Below are 27186 nucleotides of genomic sequence, written 5' to 3' on the forward strand. Positions count from 1 at the left end.
GAGGATTCTGATTCTGACAAATTAAATGAGTGATAGTTATTAACCCTCTCACATGAAGATGTTAATTAGGTCAAACTCTTTCAAAGAAGGTGACTAAAATTCGAACTACTTTCACATCGTATCTCGAAATACTTTGCTAATCAATGACTAAATAGCAAAAAAATTAACTTTTTTTAAAAATCATACGAAAATATATTAAAGATCATATAAATATGTATTTACACACAAAAATATAAATATATGTATTTACACAGTTCATTGAAAAAAAATTATTTTTAACTTAAAGAATAGTTATTATTCATTATTTTAATTATAAAACATTATAAAAGAAATATTAAAAAAATCTAAGAAATATGTCATTTTAAATCTATTGGAAATTATGTCATAATTTTGTTATTATTTCATCGTATAGTTTAAGCAAATATGAGAATAATAACTTGTGGGCAGCAACGATGTGTGCTCTTTTTTTGTTAAAATTGTGACACTTGGCCACCCTCCACTGCTACAATTTTAACATTACAACAAAAAAATAATAAGAACTTATCTTTCCACTTTATAATTTTGTTTTCCACTTTATATTTTAGTTTTAATATGCCGAATTTTAAAAAAATTATGTCATATATACTATGTTAAGGTATATTTAAAGATTAAAATGAAAATATTTTAATAGTCCAAATCACAATAAATGTACTATAACTCAACTTCCCCGCATCACATTTCACAATAGAAGAGTATTAATGAAAAAAAATGAATCATAACATTTATTCATAAACCACACTACTTAGGTAGAAAATATGTGAAGTTAATTATTGAAAATAGTTTACAAGTCCAAGAAAAAGATAATATTATCATATTATATATATTATTTATATATATTGGCATGATAAATATAAGATAATTTAGGTGGTCTTTGGTCCTAAATCAATTAACGTCTCAACAAATTTTCATTTTTTAAAATACTTATTATTAATTTATATGATATATTATATATTACTATTTTGATTAGTAATGATTGTAGTTTTAAAATTGTATTAGTTAAACAATTAGAAAAAAGATAGATTAGATTAATATTTAGTGTATTATACTATTAGATATATCTTTATATTTTGTACATTATTTTAATGAAATTAATTTTGGTTGTGAATTAAAAATTGGACACTAATTAACCTGAACTATATGGTGGATACATATACATTTTATATTACTCTTTTTCTTTCTTTATATTTTGTATTTATCAAATTATTAAACAGGAATTAAATTGTGAAATGTTCTCTCCAAAAAATAAATAATTATGTTATCATCCTAGTCTTGTATATAATGGTACATTAACCTTCAATTGCATATTTATTTTTAAAATCATTCTATACAAAATATTTTGATTGCAATTATTAATAAGAATAATTTCTATATGTTGTTGCTGTAACACCCCATAATTTACATATAACTATTACAATAAAAGTTCTACCAGTTTCTATACAAACTTGGAGGTTTTTCAAAAACATTTCTAATACACAACTCAAAATAAGACTCTAAACCCTCTAAGGCTCTCCTGCACCTGTATGGTCATCTGCTCGTGTACATAGTACAATCATTGCAGTTCAAACACAACAAGAAAAGCAAGGGTAAGCTAGTGAAAATAGAATTTTATAATATACACAATTAAATCAAAAGAGAAAACCAAATTACATGATCAATTTCTCAAATTATTCAACTTTCTTCAAATCTCAACATTAAAACAATCACATAGATCTCACATGGATCTACACATCCAAGATATTCAACAAACAACGTCTTCCGGAATACCCGTATTAAGTAAGTCCTACCAGAGACTAACACCTGATCCAAAGATTACCAGCGAATCCAACAGAAAGAATCAGGGTAAGTTCAATACAACCCAAGCCGTGCATCTCATATGTCACGGTGTGCATGAACTCCCCCATCAGCTTCTCACCACCTGATATCTTAGTCTATGTGACTTAGATCATCAGCGAAGCTCGGAGATCTCTGTTACCACATAGGCATCAATACTTAATACACAGCAAACATCAGTCCATACATTATCCTAACATCAATACTTAATACACAGCGAACATCAGTCCATACATTATCCCAAATGTATGAATTCAATTCCAGATTATTCATCATACAATATCATTCCAAACAAGATCCACAACATTCAAAAGCGTAATTAACATAAGAAAACAACACCTTAAATATTAAACCATCAAAATCTAATATTTTTACAAATTTAAATAATATATAAACAAACAACATCCCTGCAAGAGAATTGAATATTGGGACCACGTCTCTTCCGCATTCAGATCTTCTATCCTAGGGTGCTATTAAAAATTAAATTAAGCTTCCCTTACCTCAATTGCTTGCTTTCCAAGCAACTTTTAGAATTTTATTCCCCACCGTTTGGATAAGCTTCAAGATTTACGGGCCTAATGCAAATTATCCAAACAGAACAAAATTTCAGTATATAATATAATAAGTTGAGAGGATTAAACTTTTCAACTGACTCCACCAAGATTGATGACTAAATCCTAAGGAAAAACAGAGAACAAAGGATATTTAGAGTAAAAATGAATTTGAAAATCTGATCGGGTAGAAATGTTCCTTAACTCCTCTCCTCTGCTACAGCGTGGTATGATCAGATTCTAATGCAAATTATCCAAACAGAACAAAAAATTTCAGTATATAATATAATAAGTTGAGAGGATTAAACTTCTCAACTGACTCCACCAAGATTGATGACTAAATCCTAAGGAAAAACAGAGAACAAAGGATATTTAGAGTAAAAATGAACTTACTCTGTTTGAAAATCTGATCGGGTAGAAATGTTCCTTAACTCCTCTGCTACAGCGTGGTATGATCAGATTCTAAAATAGATGAAGATTGGGAGAGAAATTAAGAGAGAGAAGAGAATTGGAGAGAGAGAAAAGAGAAAATGGCATGGGGGAGGGGGTCTGTAGCTTTTTCTAAAAAAAGCGTCGTTACAGTTGCAGTCTAGGTTACAAACGAATACGGTATATTATATTTTTTTAACGTAAATAATAATAAGTTTACTTACTGTAAATAATTTAAAACAATCAATAAATAAATTTTGATATAATATATTATTCCCTACTCAATAACACTAACCAAATTATAACGTGATTGTGTATAAGATATTGGTATGGTGGCAAGTATCACAATTTTACCTTAAAAAAATGCACACATTGGGCACTGAGAATGGATGACAGGTATCCGTTCCAGAGTGGGAATTAAACATGGATAGAATGTGCTGTGGGGAAACATTTAATCTGAAGTTTCAATTCTTTCTTCATCTTCTTCCTTTCTTCTTCTTGTTCTCGGTTCAGCAATTCTTCTGGTTCTCGCTTCAGCAAATCCTCATCCACATTAGTGTTATGTTCAACAATTTTCTCACCACACTTTAGTGAAGTTTATTTTTTTAATTTTTATATGTTTATAGAATGTATTTTTCATATTATAAATCTTTTTAATTAAAAAATATATTATTTGTTGTTTATTTAGGTTTTAAGATATACCAATGGAGGACACCTTACTAGCTACAGTGGAGGAAATTATCCGCTACCATGGAGGAACTTATCCGCTACCATGGAGGAAATCTTACCAGCTATAATGGAGGAAGACGTGACTGTTACAATGGTGGAAAATGTGATCGAAAAGAAGAAATGGTGGAAAGAAGCTAAATACAAAATGATAAGTTGGATGACAGGATAAATGGCTCATTGACATAAGAGGTAATCGGAGCATGGTTGCTACTATAATCACAACCATTAGCTTTAAATATGTCTTGTTCCTCAAATTAAACACTCTATCATTAATTTCATCCGATGGCTTTGCATAATAGATTTTTAACATGCCTTTTGTCAATAGGCATGTGCTTGATATTAAACACCTTTTTTTTGACCTACATTATTGCTGTAAGTATGGTCACTCCTGATCACATTTGAGATTCAACCAAAACCGTATTTTATAGAATCATTTACATTTGGACTAGGATTAATGGAACTTAGTTTTTTTACGCGTCTATTTGGTTGGATTGGTTAGATTCTCTATAAATTCTTAAAGAAACATTCACATTTAAGAATGTAATTATTTATAAGGGTTGAACTTATAGGTTGAATTTATCTGTAATGGTATTTTTAAACATTATATTTATAATTATATTTATAATTCGTGTTTATGTGTTTATGTTATAATTGGTGTTTATCTTATTGGTTATTTGATGTGTTTTAAAATTTAGTACTACGGTTTTACTGTACATTTATGTTTATTAAAGGAAGATTAGCGTGAGAAATGAAATGTGTGTTGAATAATTGAGATATGGTTGGTGTTCGAGCAGAAAGTTAGATTAGCTTTATTGAAACCTTTTACTGCGAATATTTCTAAGGAAGGGAAAGAAAAGAAAAGAGAGGTGTGTTGCAGATAGTAATGCTAATATGGAAAGTGTATGATGAGTGGTGGATGTAGGAAATGAAAGGCGTGAAATGCGCTATAGGAGTTATCATTAACTCACACCATCATGTAACTTACACGAACAAATAAGTTTTACCTTAAAAAAAATGGCGTTTACATACTTATCTCGTTTTGTATTTTTAATAAAAGTAAAACTTATTTTCTTTATTTTAACTGAAGAGTAAAATTGCGTTATATTAATAAAAAAATTATACCGTTAAACAATTATAATTTATTATATAATTAAACATTTTAAATTTATAATAGTTATTTTAAGATCATATGTCGGTTGATAATTTCAAATAAATGAAGATGTATTTTGAATAACAATATATCAAAGTTTGAATTTAAATAAATGATAATTAAATGATTAAATATTTTTGTTGTCATCGGTGTCACTTTATTATAATTAAATTATTTAATTAATTATAATTAAATAAAAAAAAGGAAATATGAGTGTTAATTTATTAAAAAAGGTAATACAACAAACTAAATCGTAACCAACTTCATACTTTTTTTTTTGGTCTTCAAAAGAAAAAGAAAAGGTTTTAAATTACAAACTTGTGTTCACGTCACCATGCAAAATTACACTCACTCCAACGGTTTTTCACAAAAATAGTGAAATTTGATTTTGAAATTATAAAAAAAAAACAAAAAGGTAAAAAAAATATTATGATATTGAATAAATCATGGGAACACAACTTCAATTATTTCTATTTAACATTAAAGTCATGTTACTTACGTACAATTTCAATTATTTTTATTTAATGATAATTGATTTCAGTTATTTTTATTTAATATTAGAATTATACCATTCATACTCCATTTGAGAGAAAAACTCAATTCATCTATTAAATAAATATATTTTTATTAAATTATTACATAAAAACAACGGTAAAAGATATACTAAAATAAGATTTTAGTATAAATAATTTAAACAAAAGGTAAAGAACAAATATCATTTTTAAATTTTTTTTATGAATAAATAATTTATTTAAAAAATTTTGTTCAATAAATTTACTCGTTTTATATGTTTTTTTTTAAAAAATTACATGTAAAATGTAAAAACAATCAATTTTTTTATTTGTCAAATCAATTAACTACTCACATGTCTACCTTATTAGTATTATAACATTTTTTTTATTGACAATAAAAAAATCAATAAATGTGAAATACTTTAAGGGTGGTTTAACCGACAAAAATCAAGCCAACTCACTTAACTGGACTTTGAAATCCAACCTAAAAGAACAAACCCCTGGAAAAAAACATCAACAAATCATCATCATACAGACTAGAGGGTCAAGACACCAGTCAGTCACGCCTCTATTAAAGATTACATTGTTCCTATGCTTCCACAACTCGCTTACCACTACAATCCAAACCGCTCTCCATACATTGCCAGAATCATTTCTGAGTCTGAACTGGGAAAAGTTCAGCAAAGGAACATTGTGAGACACAAACTAGACTTCCAAATCAAGTTATCAAACATATGATTCAAGTTTCCAAATCAATACGAAATCATTTCATGATAAATTTATTGTCAACAACTTTATAGATAGACAAAAAGAGAATGTATGCATGCAAGAGTTTGGAATGGTAAAAAAAAATTGAAAAATTATTTATTTAGTAACAAGGAGTGTTACAGAATTATGACCAAGTAATTAGAAAACTACCCTCACTAATAAGATAAATCTTATCAAATAATTATTCTAAATATATTTATTGAACATGAGCACTTATATTTTGATGCAGTGCATCACTGTTTTGGTTGTGAGGAAAGTTTTTCCTTTATGGCATAATATACGTGAAGGCAGTAAAACACGCAGGCGAGAATAATTATAAAAAACACCACAAAAGTGTAGATAATTATTACAATTATGTTATGATAACAATGAACACGTTAGAGACATCACCATTCTGAAGAAGTCTACGGTGGTGCCCATCAACTAGGTTGGTGGCGGCCAAAACTACTGTTGAAAACAAAAAAAGAATGCACAATCTCTTTGAGTGACTTTGTCCACATCATTTTCTATGAAGAAGATTTTGTTGGAAGAGTTAACTCTGAAGACCTTAGAAAAATGTGAATTAAAGAGTTAGTTGAGATGAATGATAGTTGCAAATTCAATTGATTTATATATTATTGAGAGGAAATCAATGTATTGTATGTATGCAATTCAGTGATAATGAAAGAGAAAATTATTATTGTTCCATACTTGATTTTGTTTCAAATTAAATCATTTTAAACAAAAAATAATAATTTAAAAGAGCATATGTGATTATTTGTTGTACTCAAAATCTCTACTCCATCATCTATTTTTATTTTATAATTAATGCTAGAAAAACATAAAAATATAATAATATTATATTTCTTAAAAAATTTATTTGTAATCAACTACATATGGTACATTATTATAGTAACAAAAAATTGGCACATTAGCAAATTATCAACCAAATAATAAGCAAATTATCAATAAATAAACTTTACTGATATTTTTTTCTTTGAAATGTGATGAAGTTATTTATTTAACTTTTTTTTCCATAAAGACATATAATTATCAAAATTAATTAGATTGATTAAATCATTATTTATATATAATTTTTATTTTAAATTGTAAAGCAATTAATTTATTAAAAATTGTTTCTATTTTTTTATAATTATCATAATCAATTACCACATCAATAAAATAAAGTATTTATTTATGATATATTTAGTTATTTTTAACATTCTAATTATACCGCAATCATATAATTTTTAATTGGAAAGTTAGTATATTTTTATATATATTATTCAAATTTATAGTAGGTTTAAATTAAAAAAGTTGCAATATTTATTCTCATTATATATATTTTTTATACTTCATTTATAAATATGTATAATTATATATTGATTACCTAGTTATTGATGTGTATATTTTGATTTGAATTGATTTAAGTGAATTAATAGAATTAATATATACTACATATTATTCATATAATTTCATATCATATTAAAATTAATATTATTTTAAATTAAATAGTTAGTTAGATTTTGAACAACAAATAATTCATAGTAAAATATTAATATTAATAATAATAATTATCATTATTATCACTTGAAAACATTAGTATTAAATTGTTTTTAGTTATATCATTTTATTAAGTTTATATTTTGTTTCGTATTACTTACTCCATCTTTTCGTTTTATATATTTTGTTTAGTGTTATTGATTTCTTTTTATAGTTTCATCTCTATCTTTTTTAAAAAAAATTCTACTCTCTTATTTGAAAATTTTTTTTAGCATATTTTATCTTAATGTATTTGTTAATTCTATGTATATAATTAAAAGAGATTTTTCCCATAAATGAAAAAAAAAACACTACTATGTTATAAAAATATATTTACTTTTTTTCAGAATTTAAAATTTATATATGTTGCTTCTCATTCTTTTGAGAATGTTGTTTCTGTTACTATATTTTTTTTCGTGTGTGTTTATATTACCATAATCTTCATCTTTTACTATTTTTCGTTTTCATATTTTTTAAATAATCTTAAATATTTATTTTCTTAGAATGCTTTAAAGAAAGTAATTTATCTTAAATATTTATTTTGTATATAATTAAACTCTATATTTGTAAAGCAATATCTTCTATTTTATTTTCTTTATAATGTAATTTTTTTTTACAATATTTTTAGTTATTTTTAACATTGCAATTGATAGTGCAATTATATACTCTTTTTTTTATTTGGATTATTTGTATAATTATGATATATTTTATTCAAAATTTTAAAAAATTTTAATATTTTTTTTTTAAGATTGCACTATAAGAAAATAATAAATTAAGATAAAAATTGATGTAAAGAGGCGAAAGCGGACATTTATGTATGAGCAATGTGTCTACCTTTCCACAAATACGAAAAAGGTGGAAGGAAATATTGATACTAGAAGAAAAAATTTCTAAATTTTTTTTTATTAGCAATAAATAATTAATAAATAGAATCATTTCAGTGGTGATTCAACCTTTATACATACCTATAAATTAGAGCACATATTCTCAGACATCCCACTCCAACATAGGGAGAGAACCAAAACCAATCTAACACTATAGACCCAGTAGAAACACACTTCAAACATACCAAGGAACGTCAGAGCAACAAACCTTAACCACCTATACCAACAACCAACCTACCATCCCTCAAAACCAACATCCAACAAAATAAGGATACCTGCCAACCTAAACAAAAACATACAACTTATATCGAATTCAAACAAGATAAAAGGGTGAGACACCAATCAGAGAAGAAGAAACAAGCAGAGGGAATTTTAGAAGTTACCCAGAACCAAACCTTCAATTGATCCAAAGTGAATATTTCATAATGATCCACCACGCCACCTTTAAATATGACCTTGTTCCTATGACACCAAATCTCACTAACCACCGAGATCCACACACTTCCCATAACAGAGTTGATAGACTTACATGCCTTACAAAACTGCATGAAATGAGTAAAAGGATCAATGGGAACAACCGACGACACTCCTAACCACGAGAAACACTGAACCCATACAAGCCAAACAATTCTACAGTCAAAAAATAAATCACTAGTAGACTCCTCTTTCAACCCACAAAAAGAACAAACAATACTATCAGCCACCACCCCGCGTCGTGCCAAGTTAACTTTAGTAGAAATCTTATTTTCCAGCACCCTACACGCCAAAACCTGGGTCGCATGCAAAGGCTTAATGCTAATTTTTTTTTTAAAAACTCGACAAAACCCCATCGCTTTCTCCCCTTAATACACCATACACAGATTTAACCTAGAATTCAGAAGACGCACCATCTTTTCAATACAACATGTCAAAAATATCTGAAACAAGACTCAACCCTTGAATCTCGTCAAAAAGTTGGCATATATGAGATTTCTCCCACTCAAACAAATTTCTTCTCCACCCCAACTTCCAACTCCATACTCCTTCTTCCCAAGTCCCATAGTGCTCCAATAACAAATCTTTATCCCCACACAGAGAGAACAACCTCGAGAATTTATTTTTCAAGACTAAGTTACCCACTCAACTGTATTCCCAAAACATAATTCCTTCCCATTTAATACGGTCTTCGAAATTTTCACCCCACTCCTTCATCAACCAAATCACCATTAGCTCCCGCCACCAAAGAGACTCATTCTTGTTTGAAATGGGCACTTTCAAATTTCTCCAACCCCCATACTTGGAAGCTAACACCTCCTTCCACAGACCGCCTTTGGAATAACTCATCCTCCAAATCCATTTTCCCAATAAGGCAATATTGAAAGGTTTAATGTTAATAACCCCAAGACCACCGGCTTCATGTGGCTCACACACCTTCTCCCAAGAAGTCCACACAATCTTTCGCTCACCAGACCCCCAACCCCACAGGAAGTTCCTCTGGATTTTCACAATCTTCTTCACAACAACCGCGGGAATTTTAAACAAAGACATATAAAACAAAGGAATAGCCGAAAGAACGGACTTAATCAAATAAATCCTCCCAGCGATCGAAATAAGTCTACCTTTCCACCTTCCCAATCTCGTGTTTATCCTCTCAACCACCTCGTCCAAAATGCTTCTTTCTTGTGCACCCCCCAACAGGCATCCCGAGATATTTGAAAGGAGTTTTCATCACATCAAAATTAAGAATTTTTGCAAAGCACCTGATCGTATAAGCATCAACCCCCACCCCTCCAATACTACTCTTCAAGAAATTCACCTTTAGATCTGAAGCCAACTCAAAACAGTTCAATATAGCTTTTAAGCTGAAAACACTTTTGGTAGACGCTTTGCAAAAGAACAAAGTATCATCTACATACTAAACATATTAACTTTAACCTTATTCGTCCCAACCTCCACACTCTTCACCAGATCAGACACAACAACATTCCTTATCACTCCTGCTAGACCTTCAACCACAATAAGAAACATAAACGGGGCTAAGGGTCACCTTGTCTCAATCCCTTTGAAGGAACGAATTCCTTAGTTGGGCTACCATTAACCAACACAGACACAGTCGCAGACTCCAAACAAGATTTAATCTAAGCAATCCATTGTTCACAAAAACCTAATCTTCCAAGCATGTAACTGATAAACTACCACCTCACCAAATCATAAGCCTTCTCAAGATCCACTTTGAAAAACATGCAGCTTTTCTTCTTCCTTTTTGCCTCCTCTAATACCTCATTGGCCACCAGCACACTATCCAAGATTCCCCTACCGGCGAGAAACGCAGATTGTCTTGAGTCAATGATTTTACTCATCACCTTTTTAAGCCTTAAAGAAAGTTACTTCGATATGATTTTATACAAACACCCAACCAAAGAAATAGGTATGAAATTGCATAGATTTTGTGGATTCTCCGACTTAGGGACCAAGCACACAAACGACACATTCGTCCCCCTGGGCCATTTTCCAAATCTAGCAAAATCATTTACGGCCAAAAGAATATCATCCCTAAAAAACTCTCAACAGAACTTAATGAGCCCAAAGTTAAAACCATCTGGTCTAGAGTTAAAGGACACATTATCCAGCCTGGCTTGAGGCCCAACTGCACCTTCAAACCTAACCTTAAAAAATCTTTGACCTTATCTTTAACCACCTCCTTATCTTCACACCAATGGCCATCAACGAACAAACCATTAATCTCGTTTCTCACCCTCCTCCATTTAATGAGCGAATGGAATTTTTTTGAATTAAGGTCACCATTTTTTAACCACTTAAGACGAGCTTTCTGATGGATAACCGCTTCTTGTCTAAAAGCATTTTCGTTTTGTTCTGCTAACAAGGACCTCCTCTAAATCTACCTTCCTCATCTAAGTCTCCAACATAATCAAATTTAGAGACAAAAAATAATTAGTCACTATATTGACTAAATTAGATATTAATTTAGAGTAAAAAATTATTAGTATCTAATGTGATTTCTATTATTAATAAAATATTATAAGATTGTTTCTAAATTGGTATCTAACTATTAGTTACAAAGGTTTTAGCTATTAACTACTTATGTTCTAAATTTGTCTCTATAATATATTGACTAAATTAGAGACAATTTTATAAACTAAATAATTAATGGTATTTAAAGTAGTTTCTATTGCTAAAAAAAATTATAAAGTAGTTTCTAAAATTTTCTTGTAGTGTGAAGTTAGTGTTGGAGTGCGAAACTGTCGCACATAACGAGGTCCTAACTCACGCTAAGCGTATATTAAATATTATAATATTTTGTTTATGAAGTTGGTATGGACGACACAAGAATAATTATCCTATAACTTAACGTGAAAAATCATGCGTGGATTTGATCGACACAAACTAAAACTTAATAAGTTAATTATAATAAGCCGACGCTTAAGGCATAAGTTTTAAATCTAAAAAGTTTTCTCAAATTATCATAAAAAATATCTTGATTTGTTTAAATTTTTCCATATAGATATCAAGTTTGTTAAGTAATACTAAGAAGAAAAATCAAAGGAGTTGTTATTGAAGTCATTTCTGGCTATTTATGGGTGGAAACCAATGGCACTAGAAATTTTATTTGTTGACAAGTATAAAAGGGAGCAACGTTCAAAGGAATGACTCCTTTTTGCGTGAATGAAAATGGATAATCTTACAACATTTTTGCATGTTGGTGGTGAGTGGAGCAACACTGATTAATTACTCTTAAAAATGATAACATTATGAAAAATTGGGGTATATACATGCATCATAAAATTTACAAAACATGATGGAACCATATACAGTGATATTTATAAAATTTAAGAAAATATGTGCACAATTGTATTATGATGAATGAAGGGTACCTAAGTATTGGACAATGAATGAAAATTGACCACTATGGTTTATTTTTATACCATTTTTACAAGAACGAACAAGTTTAAAAAATATTACAAGAGTTGATAAGTCGTGATCTAAAAACATTATTTTACTCTTCTAAAGTCATCATCCTTTAATTCATTTCAAATTAAAACTTACATCAAAGTCATTATGAAACCTCACAATTTTGGTTCAAAAGAATTTATGATGCAAAAGTCGTACTTGCACAACTTTAATTAAACATTATCTACAACAAAAATCAATAAAAAGAAATATATATATATATATATATATATATATTATCATTAACACTTTGTTACGACAGAAAGTCAAATCCAGTTCCACAAGCATACATAGAATCTTAACCAGTATATACAATTTTTTTTATCTAATTATGATTATTATTAAATTTATAATGATTATTATTATTAACAATAATATTAATAATATTATCATTATTGATACAAGAGAAAACATAGGTGTTGTTGCACCTGTATATTAATATTTTTTATTTTTATCATTTACATATAGTTATGTATAATATTAAAAATTAAATAAACAATATTATTATTCGCCAACTTGAATGTATAAATTTGCATTGTTATATTATTTAATAAAAATGCAAATATATAAACTAACACACATCGTCTGTATCTTGTAGCAAAATATAATTAAAGTTTATATGAATCTCACCATGTTAATGAAATAATAAACATTATTTCAATTAAAAAAAAAAATCATATTCACAAATATATATTTAAATATATATATGTATATATATAGTATTAAGACGATTTTGGCCTTGTTAAATTAGATGAATATCAATCATCAATTCAAATATTGTATTTATTTATTAATAATATTTAAAACATACAGATACACATAAATTTTGGATAAAATTAAAAAATCTAGTGTATAGTGGTAATATAATTTTTTTCTATAATTGAGTTAATTTAAATTTTATATTATTAAAAAATATAGTTATTAAACTTTATTTTTTATTTAAGTTTATGATAAAATTAAATAATAATTATAATAATATTTAAAAAATGCAAATACACATAAGTTTATAATGAAATTAAAACTAAATGTACATAAGTTTATAATAAATTAGACTATTGCAATATAAGTTTATAATAATATATTCAAAAAGTATGAATACACATAAAATTATTATAAAAATAAAAAATACATTTTTACATGTATATGCTGCCTAATATATATTTTAAAAAATACATATACACATAATTTTTGTATCCAATTATTTAATTTTGTCATAAATTTATGTGTATATGTTAGTTATTATATATTTAAAAAAGAATTGGAAATATTATTTCTTTAGTAACAAGGAGTGTTACACACTCATCTGAACAAATAATTAGAAAATTATCCCCACTAATAAGATAAATCTTATCAAAACAATACTCTAATGGTCCTAAATATATTTATTGAACATGAACACTTATATTTTGATGCAGTTCATGATTGTTTTGGTTGTAAGGATTGTTTGTACTCTTGGAACAATATCTATGAAGGAAGAGATACACAAAGCAGAGAAGAATGATCAGAAATACAACAGAAAGGGAAGTCTACGGTGGTTCCCATCAACTAGGTCAGTGGCTGCCAAAACTATGGTTGAGAACAAAAAAGAGGATGCACATGCTCTTGTTGGGTGACTTTGTCCACATCATTTTGAAAGAAGAAGATTTGGTTGGAAGAGTTAACTCTCTGAAAACCTTAGAAAAATAATAATTAAAGAGTTAGTTGTGATGAAAGGTAGTTGCATATTCAGTTTATTTATATATTCGTTTCACATAAGAGATGTGATGAGGAATCAATGTAATGCATACATGCAATTTAATGATCATTATGAGATAAACGGTTAGTATTTTTACATCCTTGATTTTTTTCCAAATTACATGATAATCATTTTAAATGAGAAATGATTTAGCACCTTTATTTAATATATTTAGTTTATTTATATATTTGTTTCACAAAAGATATGTGAAGAGAAAATCAATGTAGTGTATGCATTCAATTAAATGATTAATGAGAGAGAAAATTATTATTGTTACATGCTTGATTTTATTTCAAATTACATAATAATCATTTTAAATGAAAAATATTTTAACAGAGCATGTGTAATTATTTGTTGTACTCAGACTCCTCACTCCATCATCTCATTGTTTTTATAATTAATAATAAAAAAACATAAAGGTATAATAATATTACATTTTTCTAAAGATTTTTATTTGTAATTAGTAATCAACTATACATATATTACATTAATATTATAGTTGCCAAAAATGGTCACATAACCAAATTATGAATCAAATATACTTTATTGACATATTTTCTTTGAAATGTGATGAACTTGTTTATTTAACTTTTTTTTTCTCATAAAGATATATAATTATCAAAATTAACTAAATTGATTAAATCATTATTTTATATATAATTTTAATTTTAAATTGTACAGCAATTAATTTATTAAAATTTGCTTTTTATTTTTTATAATTACCATAATCAATTACCACATAATAAAATAATGTATTTATTTATGATATAATTAGTGATTCTTTAATATTGTAATTAATAGTGCAATCATATAGTTTTTAATTGGAAAGTAGTATATTTTTATATTTTATTCAAATTTATAGTAGATTTTAAAAGATTTATTTTCATTATATATAAATAATAATATATACTGCAATGAAGCTGAATTTATTTTATTACTTTAATTTTTAAATAGCATATTTATATATTGATTACCTAGTTATTGATGTGTATATTTTGATTTGAATTGATTTAAATGAATTAATAGAATTAATATATACTACATATTATTCATATAATTTGATATTATATTAGTATTATTTTAAATTAAATAATTAGCTAGATTTTCAACAACAAATAATTCAATGTAAAATAATTGTAATTTTTTTTCAATAAATTGTATTATTCATTTTTCATCAAATTTTCTACATTAATTGTATTTTTGATATATATAATAAAGGTAAAAGTAGTAAACATAAAATAAATACTTTAAAATTTAAAATCGAATCATTTTTAAATTCATCCAAATCAATCCTACATTTATATGTTTAAATCACAATATACATAATCAGTTGCGTAAAAGTAAAAGAACCTCTAAGTAAACAATACAATATACATGTTAAAATTTTTTAAAAAAAAACACACACAAATTATCAAACATTTGATTCAAGTTTCCAAATCAATACGAAATCATTTCATGATAAATTTCTTATCAACAACTTTATAGATAGAGAAAAATAGAGTATATGCATGCAAGAGTTTGGAATGATAAAAAAGAATTGAAAATATTATTTCTTTAGTAACAAGGAGTGTTACACAATCATGACCAAATAATTAGAAAACTACCCTCACTAATAAGATAAATCTTATCAAAACAATACTCTAATGATCCTAATATATTTATTGAACATGAACACTTATATTTTGATGCAGTGCATCACTGTTTTGGTTCTGAGGAATGTTCTTCCTTTTTGGCGTAATATACGTGATGGCAGTAAAACACGCTAGCGGGAATAATGATAAAAAACAAAACAAAGAGGGAAGTGTAGATAATGATTGAAATTATGTTATCTTTGTTAGAGACATCACCATTCTGAAGAAGTCTACGGTGGTGTCCATCAACTAGGTCGGTGGCTGCCAAAACTACTGTTGAAAACAAAAAAAGAATGCACAATCTCATCATGAGTGGCTTTGTCCACATCATTTTGTATGAAGAAGATTTTGTTGGAAGAGTTAACTCTAAAGACCTTAGAAAAATGTGAATTAAAGAGTTAGTTGAGATGAAAGATAGTTGCAAATTCAATTGATTTATATATTAGTTTCACATAAGAGAGGTGAAGAGGAAATCAATATAATGCATGCATGCAGTTTAGTGATCATTGTGAGAGAAAAAAATAGTATTGTTACATCCTTGATTTTGTCCCAAATTACATGATAATCATTTTAAATGAGAAATTATTCAACATCTTTGTTTAATATATTTAATTTATTTATATATTAATTTCATAGGCTAGATGTGAAGATGAAAACAATGTAATGTATGCATGCAATTTAGTGATCAATGAAAGAGAAAATTATTATTGTTCAATGCTTGATTTTGTTTCAAATTACATATAATCATTTTAAATAAAAATAATTCAAAACAGCATGTGTTTTGTTGTAGTCAAAATCCCTACTTCATCTATTTTTATTTTATAATTAATGCTAGAAAAACATAAAAATATAATAATATTACATTTTTAACAAAATATTTGTAATTATTAATCAACTACATATGGTACATTATTATAGTAACAAAAAATTGGCACATAAGCAAATTATCAATCAAATAATAAGTAAATTATAAATCAAATATTCTTTACTGATTTTTTTTCTTTGAAATGTGATGAAGTAATTTTTTTTTTCATAAAGACAAATAATTATCAAAATTAACTGGATTGATTAAATCATTATTTTATATATAATTTTTATTTTAAATTGTACAGTAATTAATTTATTAAAAATTGTTTCTATTTTTTTATAATTATACCTTAATGAATTACCACATTAATAAAATAAAGTATTTATTTATGATATATTTAGTTATTTTTAACATTATACCGCAATCATATAATTTTTAATTGGAAAGTTAGTATATTTTTATATATATTATTCAAATAAATAGTTGGTTTAAATTAAAAAAATTGCAAAATTTATTCTCAATATATATATATATATATATATATATATATATATATTACCGCATAATAACACCTTTTTTAGTATGTTTCTACATCAATGAAGTTGATTTTTTTGGTTACTTTAATTTATAAATATGCATAATTATATATTGATTACCTAGTTATTATTGATGTGTATATTTTGATTTGAATTGATTTAAATGAATTAATAGAATTAATATATACTACATATTATTCATATAATTTCATATCACATTAATATTATTTTAAATTAAATAATTAGCTAGATTTTGAAAAACAAATAACAAATAATTCAATGTAAAATATTAATAATATTAATAATAATAATTATTATTATCATTATTATCAATTGAAAATATTAGTATTAATTTTTTTTACTTATATCATTTTATTAAATTTAGATTTTTTTTTCATATTACTTACTCCATCTTTTCGTTTTATATATTTTGTTTAGTGTTATTGATTTCTTTTTGTAGTTTCATCTTTATCTTTTAAAAAATTTCTACTCACTTATTTTAAAAATATTTTTAACATTTTTATCTTAATGTATTTCGCTAATTCTACATATGATTAAATAAAAGAGAGTTTTTCCATAAATGAAGAAAAAAAAAACACTACTATGTTATAAAAATGTTTTTTTTTTCAGAATTTTAAAATTTATATATGTTTGCTTCTCATTCTTTTGAGGATGTTGTTTCTCTTACTATTTTCGTGTGTGTTTATATATTACATAATCTTCATCTTTTATTATTTTTTGTATTCATTTTTTTTAAATCTTTAATATTTATTTTCTTCGAATGCTTTAAAGAAAGATATATTATTTAGTATATAATTAAACTCTATATTTGTAAAGCAATATCTTCTCTTCTATGTTCGGTATAATTACCATATTAAAAAATTAATGTATTTTTTTATGATGTATTTAGTTATTTTGAACACTCTAATTAATAGCGTAATTATATGCTTTTTATTTGAAAAATTTGTATAATTCTGATATTGAGGATTTTGATTCTGACAAATTAAATGAGTGATATTTATTAACCATCTCATGAAAGATGTTAATTAGGTCAAATTCTTTTAAAGAAGGTGACTAGAATTCGAACTACTTTCACATCATATCTCAAAATCCTAAATTCATTTTATTTGTTTTATTGAATTCTCGCATCAGAGTGATGACTATAATCCAGCACTTGCAATTGTTTGTGGGTTTTTGATAACTTAAACCTTTTTTCCTTTTCCAATGTTTTACACAGGTTGAACCTGTCTAATCTTGAATGAGCATCTTGTAGACATAATCAATCAAAAGCTAAAGATAATTTTATCATAACTTGAGTACAAATCTAAGGCTTTTGATTGATTGTGCCTTTGAACATTGTTATTCTCATACAATAATTACTCGTTTGGTGTGAGTATATATTGTGTTGTTGACCATTTTTTTAAAATTACCAGGAGATTTGAGCTAAAACTCAAAATGGCCCAGAAGATAATGAGTCCTTCTTTAGAAACTCTACTTATAATCAATAGTTTTTGTTTAAATTTTAGTATATAAAGAATATTTAAGAAACCACGCTGTGGCTTATGATTTATCGTTTCCTGTAATATAGTTCAAGACTGGATTTAACTTGGTTTATTTGGTTATTTTTATAGTGGGTGCAAAATTTCCTGCAAGTGCGCTGAGAGAGCAGGAAGTTCAAGATTATCATGAGAGGGAAAGGCAAAACATTCAGAAGACTATGGATGCCTATCTTTATATCTGTCAAAAAATGGGGGTAATTTTTTCTAGTAAACCTTGTTTTCAAAACTTTTCTTTTTCTAATAATTATTCTTTTTGAGTACTAATGAGACTTTTTTTTTTTCTGAACTGGAACAATTATAAAGTTGTATTGTGACACATCTTGTAAATTGATGTTTTTTACTCTGAAGTTTAATATTTTTCCTTTCTGAAGTTGCTAAAGTAATATTTTTCATTTCTGAAGTTGTTAAAAGTAACATTTTTCATTTCTGAAGTTGTTAAAAGTAACATTGTTCACTTCTGATGTAGGTGCGGGCAGGGAAACTACACATTGAAATGGATAGTGTAGAAAAAGGGTTTGTAGAACTCATCCACCAGTATGGCATACAGAGGCTTGTAATGGGAACAGCATCTGATAAGTACCATTCTAGGTAAGTAGCCAGCTAAAATCCCTCAGGAAGCTAATACACATTATTGTAAACAAATTATCTGTTTTTGGAGCTTAGTTATACTTTCACGCTTTTGAATTACTATTTCTCAACATTCTTAGTTTTGGAGCTTAGTCTTCACCTCTGCCTGTTTGATTTTATTCCCCTCTCGAAGGCTTTGCTTCATAGAAAATTTTATGGCCCTTCTGAAATTTATATTCTTATTATTTTTAACGAGCTTCCATTTGCATGATATTGCAGGAGAATGATATCCCTCAAATCTAAGAAAGCTATATATGTATGTGAACAAGCTCCAGCTTCATGTCATATACAGTTTATCTGCAACGGGTACCTCATACACACAAGGTATGTTGTCTTACGAATACTTCCAACATGGTGAGTACTGAATTCCAAGGAATAGTGTCACAAGGAGATAAGAGTAGTTCTAGAGAAAGCTTCATAGGAATTTAATAGTTTCAGAAAGCTTGTGTTTTGATTGTTGTTTGAACTTTGATTTTCTGTACTATCCCAATAGTTTTTATCATATTATACTTGGTACTGATAGAAGAACTGTATGAACTAGGGGATTGCAGATTGGATAGAGGGAACGTAGAGGTCGTATCTCCTTCTGTGCAGCTAATAGCAAACTCTGAAGTTGGGCATTCACCTAACATGGGATCGCCATCCACAGTGCAAGGGCAAAATCGTTGGATAAAACTAAGTAATCCCGGAAAAGAGTTATTTCGTAGAGTTAGGACTATCAGTGATGGAGATGGGAGGAGCATTGGATCTGTTTCTTCTTTAGAAGGGTTCTTAACTCCTCAGAGAAAGTTCGGTAAAGAAGCAAGTTGTGATGAGGTAGGTGGGCAGTCACGGCGGAGTCCTTCAGTATCCTCAATGTGCTGTGAGAGTTGTTCGGTTGATCCATATTTTATTAACAATGGCAGTGAGAATGTAGAATTGTCATTGAATGACTTTTCTATGAATAACAAGGATCTTCATCATTCACCATCTCCAAGTGTACTGGCATGCACACTTTTTCCTCTTTCAGAATTTCTATGTCTGCTGTGGGGCATGTCATGTTTCTTTTCTTTTTGACTTTTTTGTGATGGATGAAGAGCCATTCCTGCTTCCTAAATTTTCATTGATGGATGGTTATACTGTTGACCTGAGCTTTATGATAATGTTTTAAAGTTGTGATTGAACACTAGCAGGATGGAGGAATGGATGATGCTCTCTATGCTCAACTTGAACAGGCAATGGCTGAGGTTGCGAATGCTAAGCATGATGCATATCAAGAAACTTTTAAGCGTGTTAAAGCAAAAGGAGATTCCATTGATGCTATACGCAACGTAATTTTCTTATGCTGAGTTCTTATTATTTTTCAATGTGTATGAGATGATCATGCTTGTAAATCATCACACTCACTAAGTTAATTCTAGGTGTTTGTATCCAGTTTTTTTGTTTTTCAAATTATTCTAAGTGGTAAGATTTTATCAGATATAAAGAATAAGATTGTATCAGCTAACCTTAAACAAACCTTAACTGATTCTAGGATCATTTGAATCGACAAACATCTTTTTAAGGTTGTCCTTTTATGTTCTGAATTTGCTATAATCTTTCTGAACCTCCCATTTGACAGGCTAAAGCCATTGAAAATTTGTATCAAGAAGAACTAAAACTAAGAAAATAACAAGAGGAAGAAGTACAGAAAGCAAATGAAGAACTTGAGGATATGAAGAGGCAGATAAACAAAGTTAATGAGGAACTCCAAGTCGCCTTAGATCAGAAAATATCTCTAGAGAATCGAATTGCATCAACTGAACTTATTATAAAGGAGTTGGAGAAGAAGAATATATCTGCTGCTGAGCTGTCTCAAAAGTACAAGAATGAAGTAGATGATTTGCAAATGCAGCGTGATAATGCATTGGGAGAGGCCGAGGAGTTAAGGAGAACACAAGGGGAAGCCTCAAGCACGCACGGGCTTCAACCCTTCTCAGAATTCTCCTTTTCAGAGATTAAAGAAGCAACAAGAAACTTCAATCCATCCCTCAAGATTGGACAAGGAGGATATGGAAGTATATTTAGAGGTATCTTACGTCACACTGAGGTGGCTATAAAAATGTTGAGTCCTGATAGCACCCAAGGTCCAGTGGAGTTTCAACAAGAGGTAGGATGGTTTCGTTTCAGTTTTACTTTATATTTTGTACATCATCCTATTTTGGTCAGCAACAATCTTTTTGTGTGGTTGATTTTGTAAAATAAAATATCTTAAAAGTTGGCTTTATATGAGTAGCATATTAGTAACTGGATTTTGAACCTAACTCCATGTTAGTCGTTTGTATTCACTGAAATGTCTTTATTTCCAGCCGATCTCCATTACAGGTGAACTGAACTTTAAGTTTAACTCAACCTTAAAATAACTCATAAATTGAAGTTTGCACGTATACTTGTATATGAAATGTTTTTATCTATGTACTTATCTCTAGTTAATTAAAATGAATTTGAGGAGTTTTATAATGAAACAAATATTGTTGAGTTTCCTTATATAACATTTTGAACAAAATCTTATTGTGTTTCTATCACATAATTGATTACATCTCATATTTCTCCCAATTATACAAATTGTTCTACAAATAATACTTATCTGATATGGTTATGTTTGTATCAGGTAGAAGTATTGAGCAACTTAAGGCACCCCAACCTTGTGACACTTATAGGGTCCTGCCCAGAATCTTGGACTCTTGTATATGAGTATTTACCCAATGGAAGCCTTGAAGATCGTCTAAACTGCAAGGATAACACACCTCCATTATCATGGCAAACTAGAATTCGCGTTGCTGCAGAAGTCTGCTCGGCTGTCATCTTTCTTCACTCAAGTAAACCTCACAGCATAGCACATGGTGATTTAAAACCAGGCAACATTCTCCTTGATGCAAACTTTGTAAGCAAGCTCGGAGACTTTGGAATCTGTCGTATATTATCTTGTCAAGAGGGTTCAAGTAGCAGCACTGCACAGTTTTGGAGAACTGTTCCAAAGGGAACTTTTGTGTACGTGGATCCTGAATTCCTTACTTCTGGTGAACTCACACCAAAGTCAGATGTTTATTCATTTGGAATCATTCTATTGAGATTGATCACTGCGAAACCTGCTTTGGAAATAGCAAAGGAAGTGCAATATGCATTAGATAGTAGAAAGTTGAAATCCATCTTGGATCCATTGGCTGGAGACTGGCCATTTATGCTAGCTGAAGAGTTGGTTCGTTTGGCTTTGAGGTGTTGTGTGATGAATAGAAGGAACAGACCAGATTTTTATCCAGATGTTTGGAGAATACTGGAACCAATGAGGGCTTCTTGTGGAAGCAGCAACACCTTTCAACAGGGTTCTCAAGGAAAATGCCAACCTCCTCCATATTTCATTTGTCCAATCTCTCTGGTAGGAAACTCATTCTATCCCCAGATATATGATCTTTTCTAATTATGAAGTCTTCAAACAATGTTATGCATCCCAAGGGTCAAATTTCATGGAAAATTTAATCAAAAATTTTCTTTTCTTTTAGAGACTATTCATGAGACACATCAAAAGTCCAAATCCTTGGATATTTTGCAGGAAGTCATGCAAGATCCACACGTGGCTGCAGATGGTTTTACTTATGAAGCTGAGGTCATACGTGAATGGCTGAAAAATGGTCGACACGTTTCACCAAGGACAAACTCTAAGTTTGCACATCACCACCTCATTCCCAACCACTCTCTTCGCCATGCAATTCAGGACTGGCTTCAAACTCACTGATATATCTGCAAACTTCTCAGTTTTCTCTTTGCTTCTTCATAGTTGTTGTTCTCACTCTCACGTTTGTTTTTATTACATATCTTTTAAGCATGTAAACAACATTTTTATACCCTGCATGTTGTATAGGTTGGTGCTCTTTGTACATCTTGATTTCTTGTAAATAGGTTGCGTATGTATATATGGTTAAATACTATCTTATGTGGTTATCTTTGGCAATGAGAAAAGCTATTTGTTAATCTTAGCCATTCGAATGAACCGTCCCAACAGCATTTAAGGAACATTCAAAGTTTATATTAACATAAAATACATGGTCTAAACTCAAATAGAGTAACATTATATTAACTTAACTAGTAACTAAAATAAGATACGAGGAAAGGAAAAAAATATCTGACAACAAACTAGAAACAATATTATAAGTTCAAGAAGAGAATGATAATAATATATCCTCTCTTGAAAATAGAATAACATATACCCAATGAGAAAAGCTTTAAAAGAATATACTATCTTTTATATATCTCTAAATTTTCCACTTAATTTGAGACTTACTCGCAGTTCTCCTGTTTGAAGATTATGATTGAGTAAATCATATACTTTTTTTTATTGAACTTTTTACCTGTTCATATTATGATAAACAAGAACAACTAAACACTGATCAATCCATACCATTCATTCCCTGAGTCCCTTTTCAATCCATACCATTCATTCCCTGAGTCCCTTTTTTTCTTCTTGAAATCAGTTGTCTTCTCTGCTAGGTTCACCAGACATATCCTCCATCACGATTTAGAGGAGTCTCTGCTCCTCATGGGAACACCAACCATATCTCAATTATTCAACACACATTTCATTTCTCACGCTAATCTTCCTTTCATAAGCATATACGTATAGTAAAGCCGAAACTAAATTTTAAAACATCAAATAAATAATAACATAAACACCACCTAAATATAATGTTTAAAAGTACCATTACTGCAATCCAAACGCAAAGGATTCTAACAAATACGATTTTGGTTGAATCCCAAATATGATTAGGTGTGACCATACTTAGAACAACAATGTAGGTCAAATAGAGGGTGGTTAATATAACGTACATGTCTAATGACAAAATGTTTGATAAAAATCTATTATGCAAAGATAAGCCACTCTCAAGAAGGAGCAGCACATATAGGTATGAAATTAAACATAGAATGTTTAATTTAAGGAACAAGACATATTCATCCTGAAAATTATCGGCTAAAACAGATTGACTTGGTCTAATACCATCTGGTGGATTGACACCACCGGGTGGATTGACACCACCACCTGGTGGATTGACAACATTTTGAAAGCTAATAGTTGTTATTACAATAGCAACCATTCTCAGATTACCTCTCATCTCAATGAGCCATTTATATTTCGCTGCCATCCAACTTATAATTTTGTCTTTAGTTCTTTCCACCATTTCTTCTCGGTTACATTTTGCTCCACTGGAACTGTGACTTCTTCCTCCATGGTAACCGTGACTTCTTCCTCCGCTGTAGTTGGTAATGTCTCCTCCGTCGTGAAGTCTTCCTCCGTTGTAGCTGGTAATATCTCCTCCGTTGTAGCTGGTAATGTCTCCTCCGTTAGCTGGTAATGTCTCCTCCATTGTTGGTGTGGTGAGAGGATTGCTGAACGTAACACTGGATGAAGATTTGTTGAACCGAGAAAAAAGGGAGAAGATGAAGAAAGGATTGAACCTAGGGTGTGTTGGCTGCACATATGCTTTTAACATATGCAAATTAATAAGAAAAATCCAAATGGAATTATAGTTATTATTGGTAAATTAGACATTTTTAAAAATGTAAAAAGATAAACAATAATTATAAATATAATGTTTTTTTTATTATAAAGTTTTCGTGTTAGGCATCACTATGCAACTTGACATCTCAGCTAAGCTGACACCTCAAGTCCTCAAGTACCAACAATCATCTGCCATCACATGAAAAAAAAATATTATTAAAAAAAAAATACAAAAATATGGGGGGACTAGACCAAAACCCATATGTTAACACAAACGATACATAGGTAAATTATATCTATTCATAAAGAATTCTAAGAACAGACTAGCTGGGAGTCTATTATACCAATGAAATGATTCTCTATGAATAAATCCTAAATTAGTCAACTTATCAGCACACGCATTCCCTTCACGAAAAATATGAGTTACCCTAAACCTGATTGTCCCACAAAAATTAAGACAAGTATTCCATCGATTCTGAAGCATCCACGGAACATTAGTCCTAGTAGTAAACGTAGCACAAACCAAGGCAGAATCACATTCAAGCCAGACATTAGTAAGCCCCATTTTTTGAGCTTCCTCCATAGCATGTATAACTCCATAAAACTCAGCAACTAAAGTAGTTTGAACTTCAAGAAACGCTGAAAAAGCACCAATAAATTCTCTCATACTTCCACGAAAAATACCTCCACAAGTAGCAAGACCAGGATACCCCCTAGCAGCCCCATCAATATTAATTTTGACCCAACCTGGTGAAGGAAATTCCCATCTAATAGGAAGAGGACGAATAACTTTACCACTACGAGTCTTAATACCGAAAAACTTAATCACGTTGAAGTCCAACATATCATTCTTCATTGAAGCTTTAGACGAATTTCCCACTAGACAAGTTAAATCTTTAATTATCGAAATAGCCTTAGACACCCCAATCTTATCCTGAAATCTAGCATAATTCCTCATACGCCATATCATCCTTATAGAAAAGGTTATCACCGCACGCTTAATCAATTTAACCAAAGGACTACCATCACTCTTAATAAAAGAAAGTAGATCATCCTTATTAGAGAAATGAGAAGTAAGAAAAATTTGTCGAACCCAACTCCAAATATGCAATGCGTTAGAACATTCAAAAAATAGATGTTGAATAGATTCCTCTTGCTTTTCACAAAGCGAACACATAGAACATATATGCAAACCCTTATTCTGAATATGTTGATCTGTAGGAAGTCGCCCATGAAAATTTTTCCAGAGTACTAGAGTTTTGGAAGGCGGAATAGATGAAGACCAAATGAATTTACCCCAACCACCTGGAACTCCTGGTTCTAAGAAAAAAGTCCTAGCCGATTTAAGAGTGAAACGACCAGACTCATTTAGAATCCAATTAGGAATATCCTGTTCCTCTCTAATCATGATATGATTAAAAAAATGAGGCATCTACTGTAAAGATAAGGGAATATCCCAATCACAACCTGTCCAAAATTGAGAGACTGTATCCGGAATGCTAACACCATCAGATAACCCTGCAATATTCGCTAAAGAAGTAGTAGAGCACCATTTATCATTCCAGAAATTAATAAAAGAACCTGTACCAACAGTCCAATAAGTATAGTCAAGTATGGTAGAATAAAATTGCTTAATTCCAGGCCAGAGAGAGGAAGATCTATAAACCGTTCTAAATTCATATTTTGATTTAAGAACCCTGGCTTTCAAGAGTAAAGACCAAGGTTTGTCGCTATAAGCAAAGTTCCAAGCAAGCTTAAGAAGATATGCATTATTTTCATGATGAAGATTAATAATATTCAAGCCTCCATCCTCAAGAGGTGAACAAATTTCCCCCAATTAACGGTAGCAATACCTTTTTTCAGAATATCACCAGTCCAAATAAAATTTCGACACCACTGCTCAACTTGCTTAATAAGTGAAACAGGCCACTTATACATATTAAAACTATAAACTAGAGATCCAGTAATCACTGTATTGACCAGCTGAATTCGACTCATCATGCTAAGAGATTTACCTTTCCAAGATGCTAGCTTCAATTTAACTTTATCAGCCAAAGGTTGAAGAAACCGACACTTTGGAGCACCAACAAAGATAGGCACTCCTAAATAATTGAAAGGCAAACAACCATGACTACAGGAAAAAATATTTTGAATTTTGGTGACAAATCTTGGAGAATTATCCATGGTGAAGAAACTACTTTTAGAGTTATTAATATATTGACCAGAAAAATCACCATATGTTTTAAGAAAAGAACTCAAATTTCTAAGAGACTTAATATCCCCCCTACAAAAAATAAATATGTCATCAACATACAAAATATGAGAGGGAGTGAGATAACCTTGCGGACTGGCCATATTTAAAATCTTTTTATCATTCACAAGCTTAGAGAGACCTCTACTAAGAACTTCCTCTGCAAGAC

At 29.2% G+C, this 27186-nt stretch overlaps 1 protein-coding gene, 1 long non-coding RNA gene and 1 pseudogene across 3 annotated transcripts; 1 reads left to right on the forward strand and 2 right to left on the reverse strand.

Moving 5' to 3' along the window:
* Positions 1-1532: 1532 nt before the first annotated feature.
* Positions 1533-2944, reverse strand: LOC150024779 (uncharacterized). Its single transcript, XR_016516197.1, has 3 exons — positions 2814-2944; positions 2370-2444; positions 1533-1567 (listed from the first exon to the last, which is right to left on the reverse strand). It is a non-coding gene; the product is annotated as an uncharacterized LOC150024779 (long non-coding RNA).
* A 6588-nt stretch (positions 2945-9532) lies between these two features.
* On the reverse strand, positions 9533-10752 carry LOC150024780 (uncharacterized). Its single transcript, XM_090296154.1, has 5 exons — positions 10597-10752; positions 10440-10530; positions 10309-10398; positions 10153-10216; positions 9533-10067 (listed from the first exon to the last, which is right to left on the reverse strand). Exons 1-5 carry the CDS (start codon positions 10750-10752, stop codon positions 9533-9535), a joined length of 936 nt encoding a protein of 311 aa, XP_090152280.1.
* A 3000-nt stretch (positions 10753-13752) lies between these two features.
* LOC137818001 (U-box domain-containing protein 33-like) lies at positions 13753-23249 on the forward strand (annotated as a pseudogene). Its single transcript, XR_016516159.1, has 9 exons — positions 13753-13965; positions 18660-18824; positions 19097-19218; positions 19477-19581; positions 19809-20241; positions 20427-20567; positions 20858-21385; positions 21887-22651; positions 22826-23249. The product of XR_016516159.1 is annotated as a U-box domain-containing protein 33-like (transcript).
* Positions 23250-27186: the final 3937 nt, after the last annotated feature.

This window comes from Phaseolus vulgaris, chromosome 10, assembly GCF_051622355.1.
Source record: "Phaseolus vulgaris cultivar YP4 chromosome 10, ASM5162235v1, whole genome shotgun sequence".
Lineage (NCBI taxonomy): Eukaryota > Viridiplantae > Streptophyta > Magnoliopsida > Fabales > Fabaceae > Phaseolus > Phaseolus vulgaris.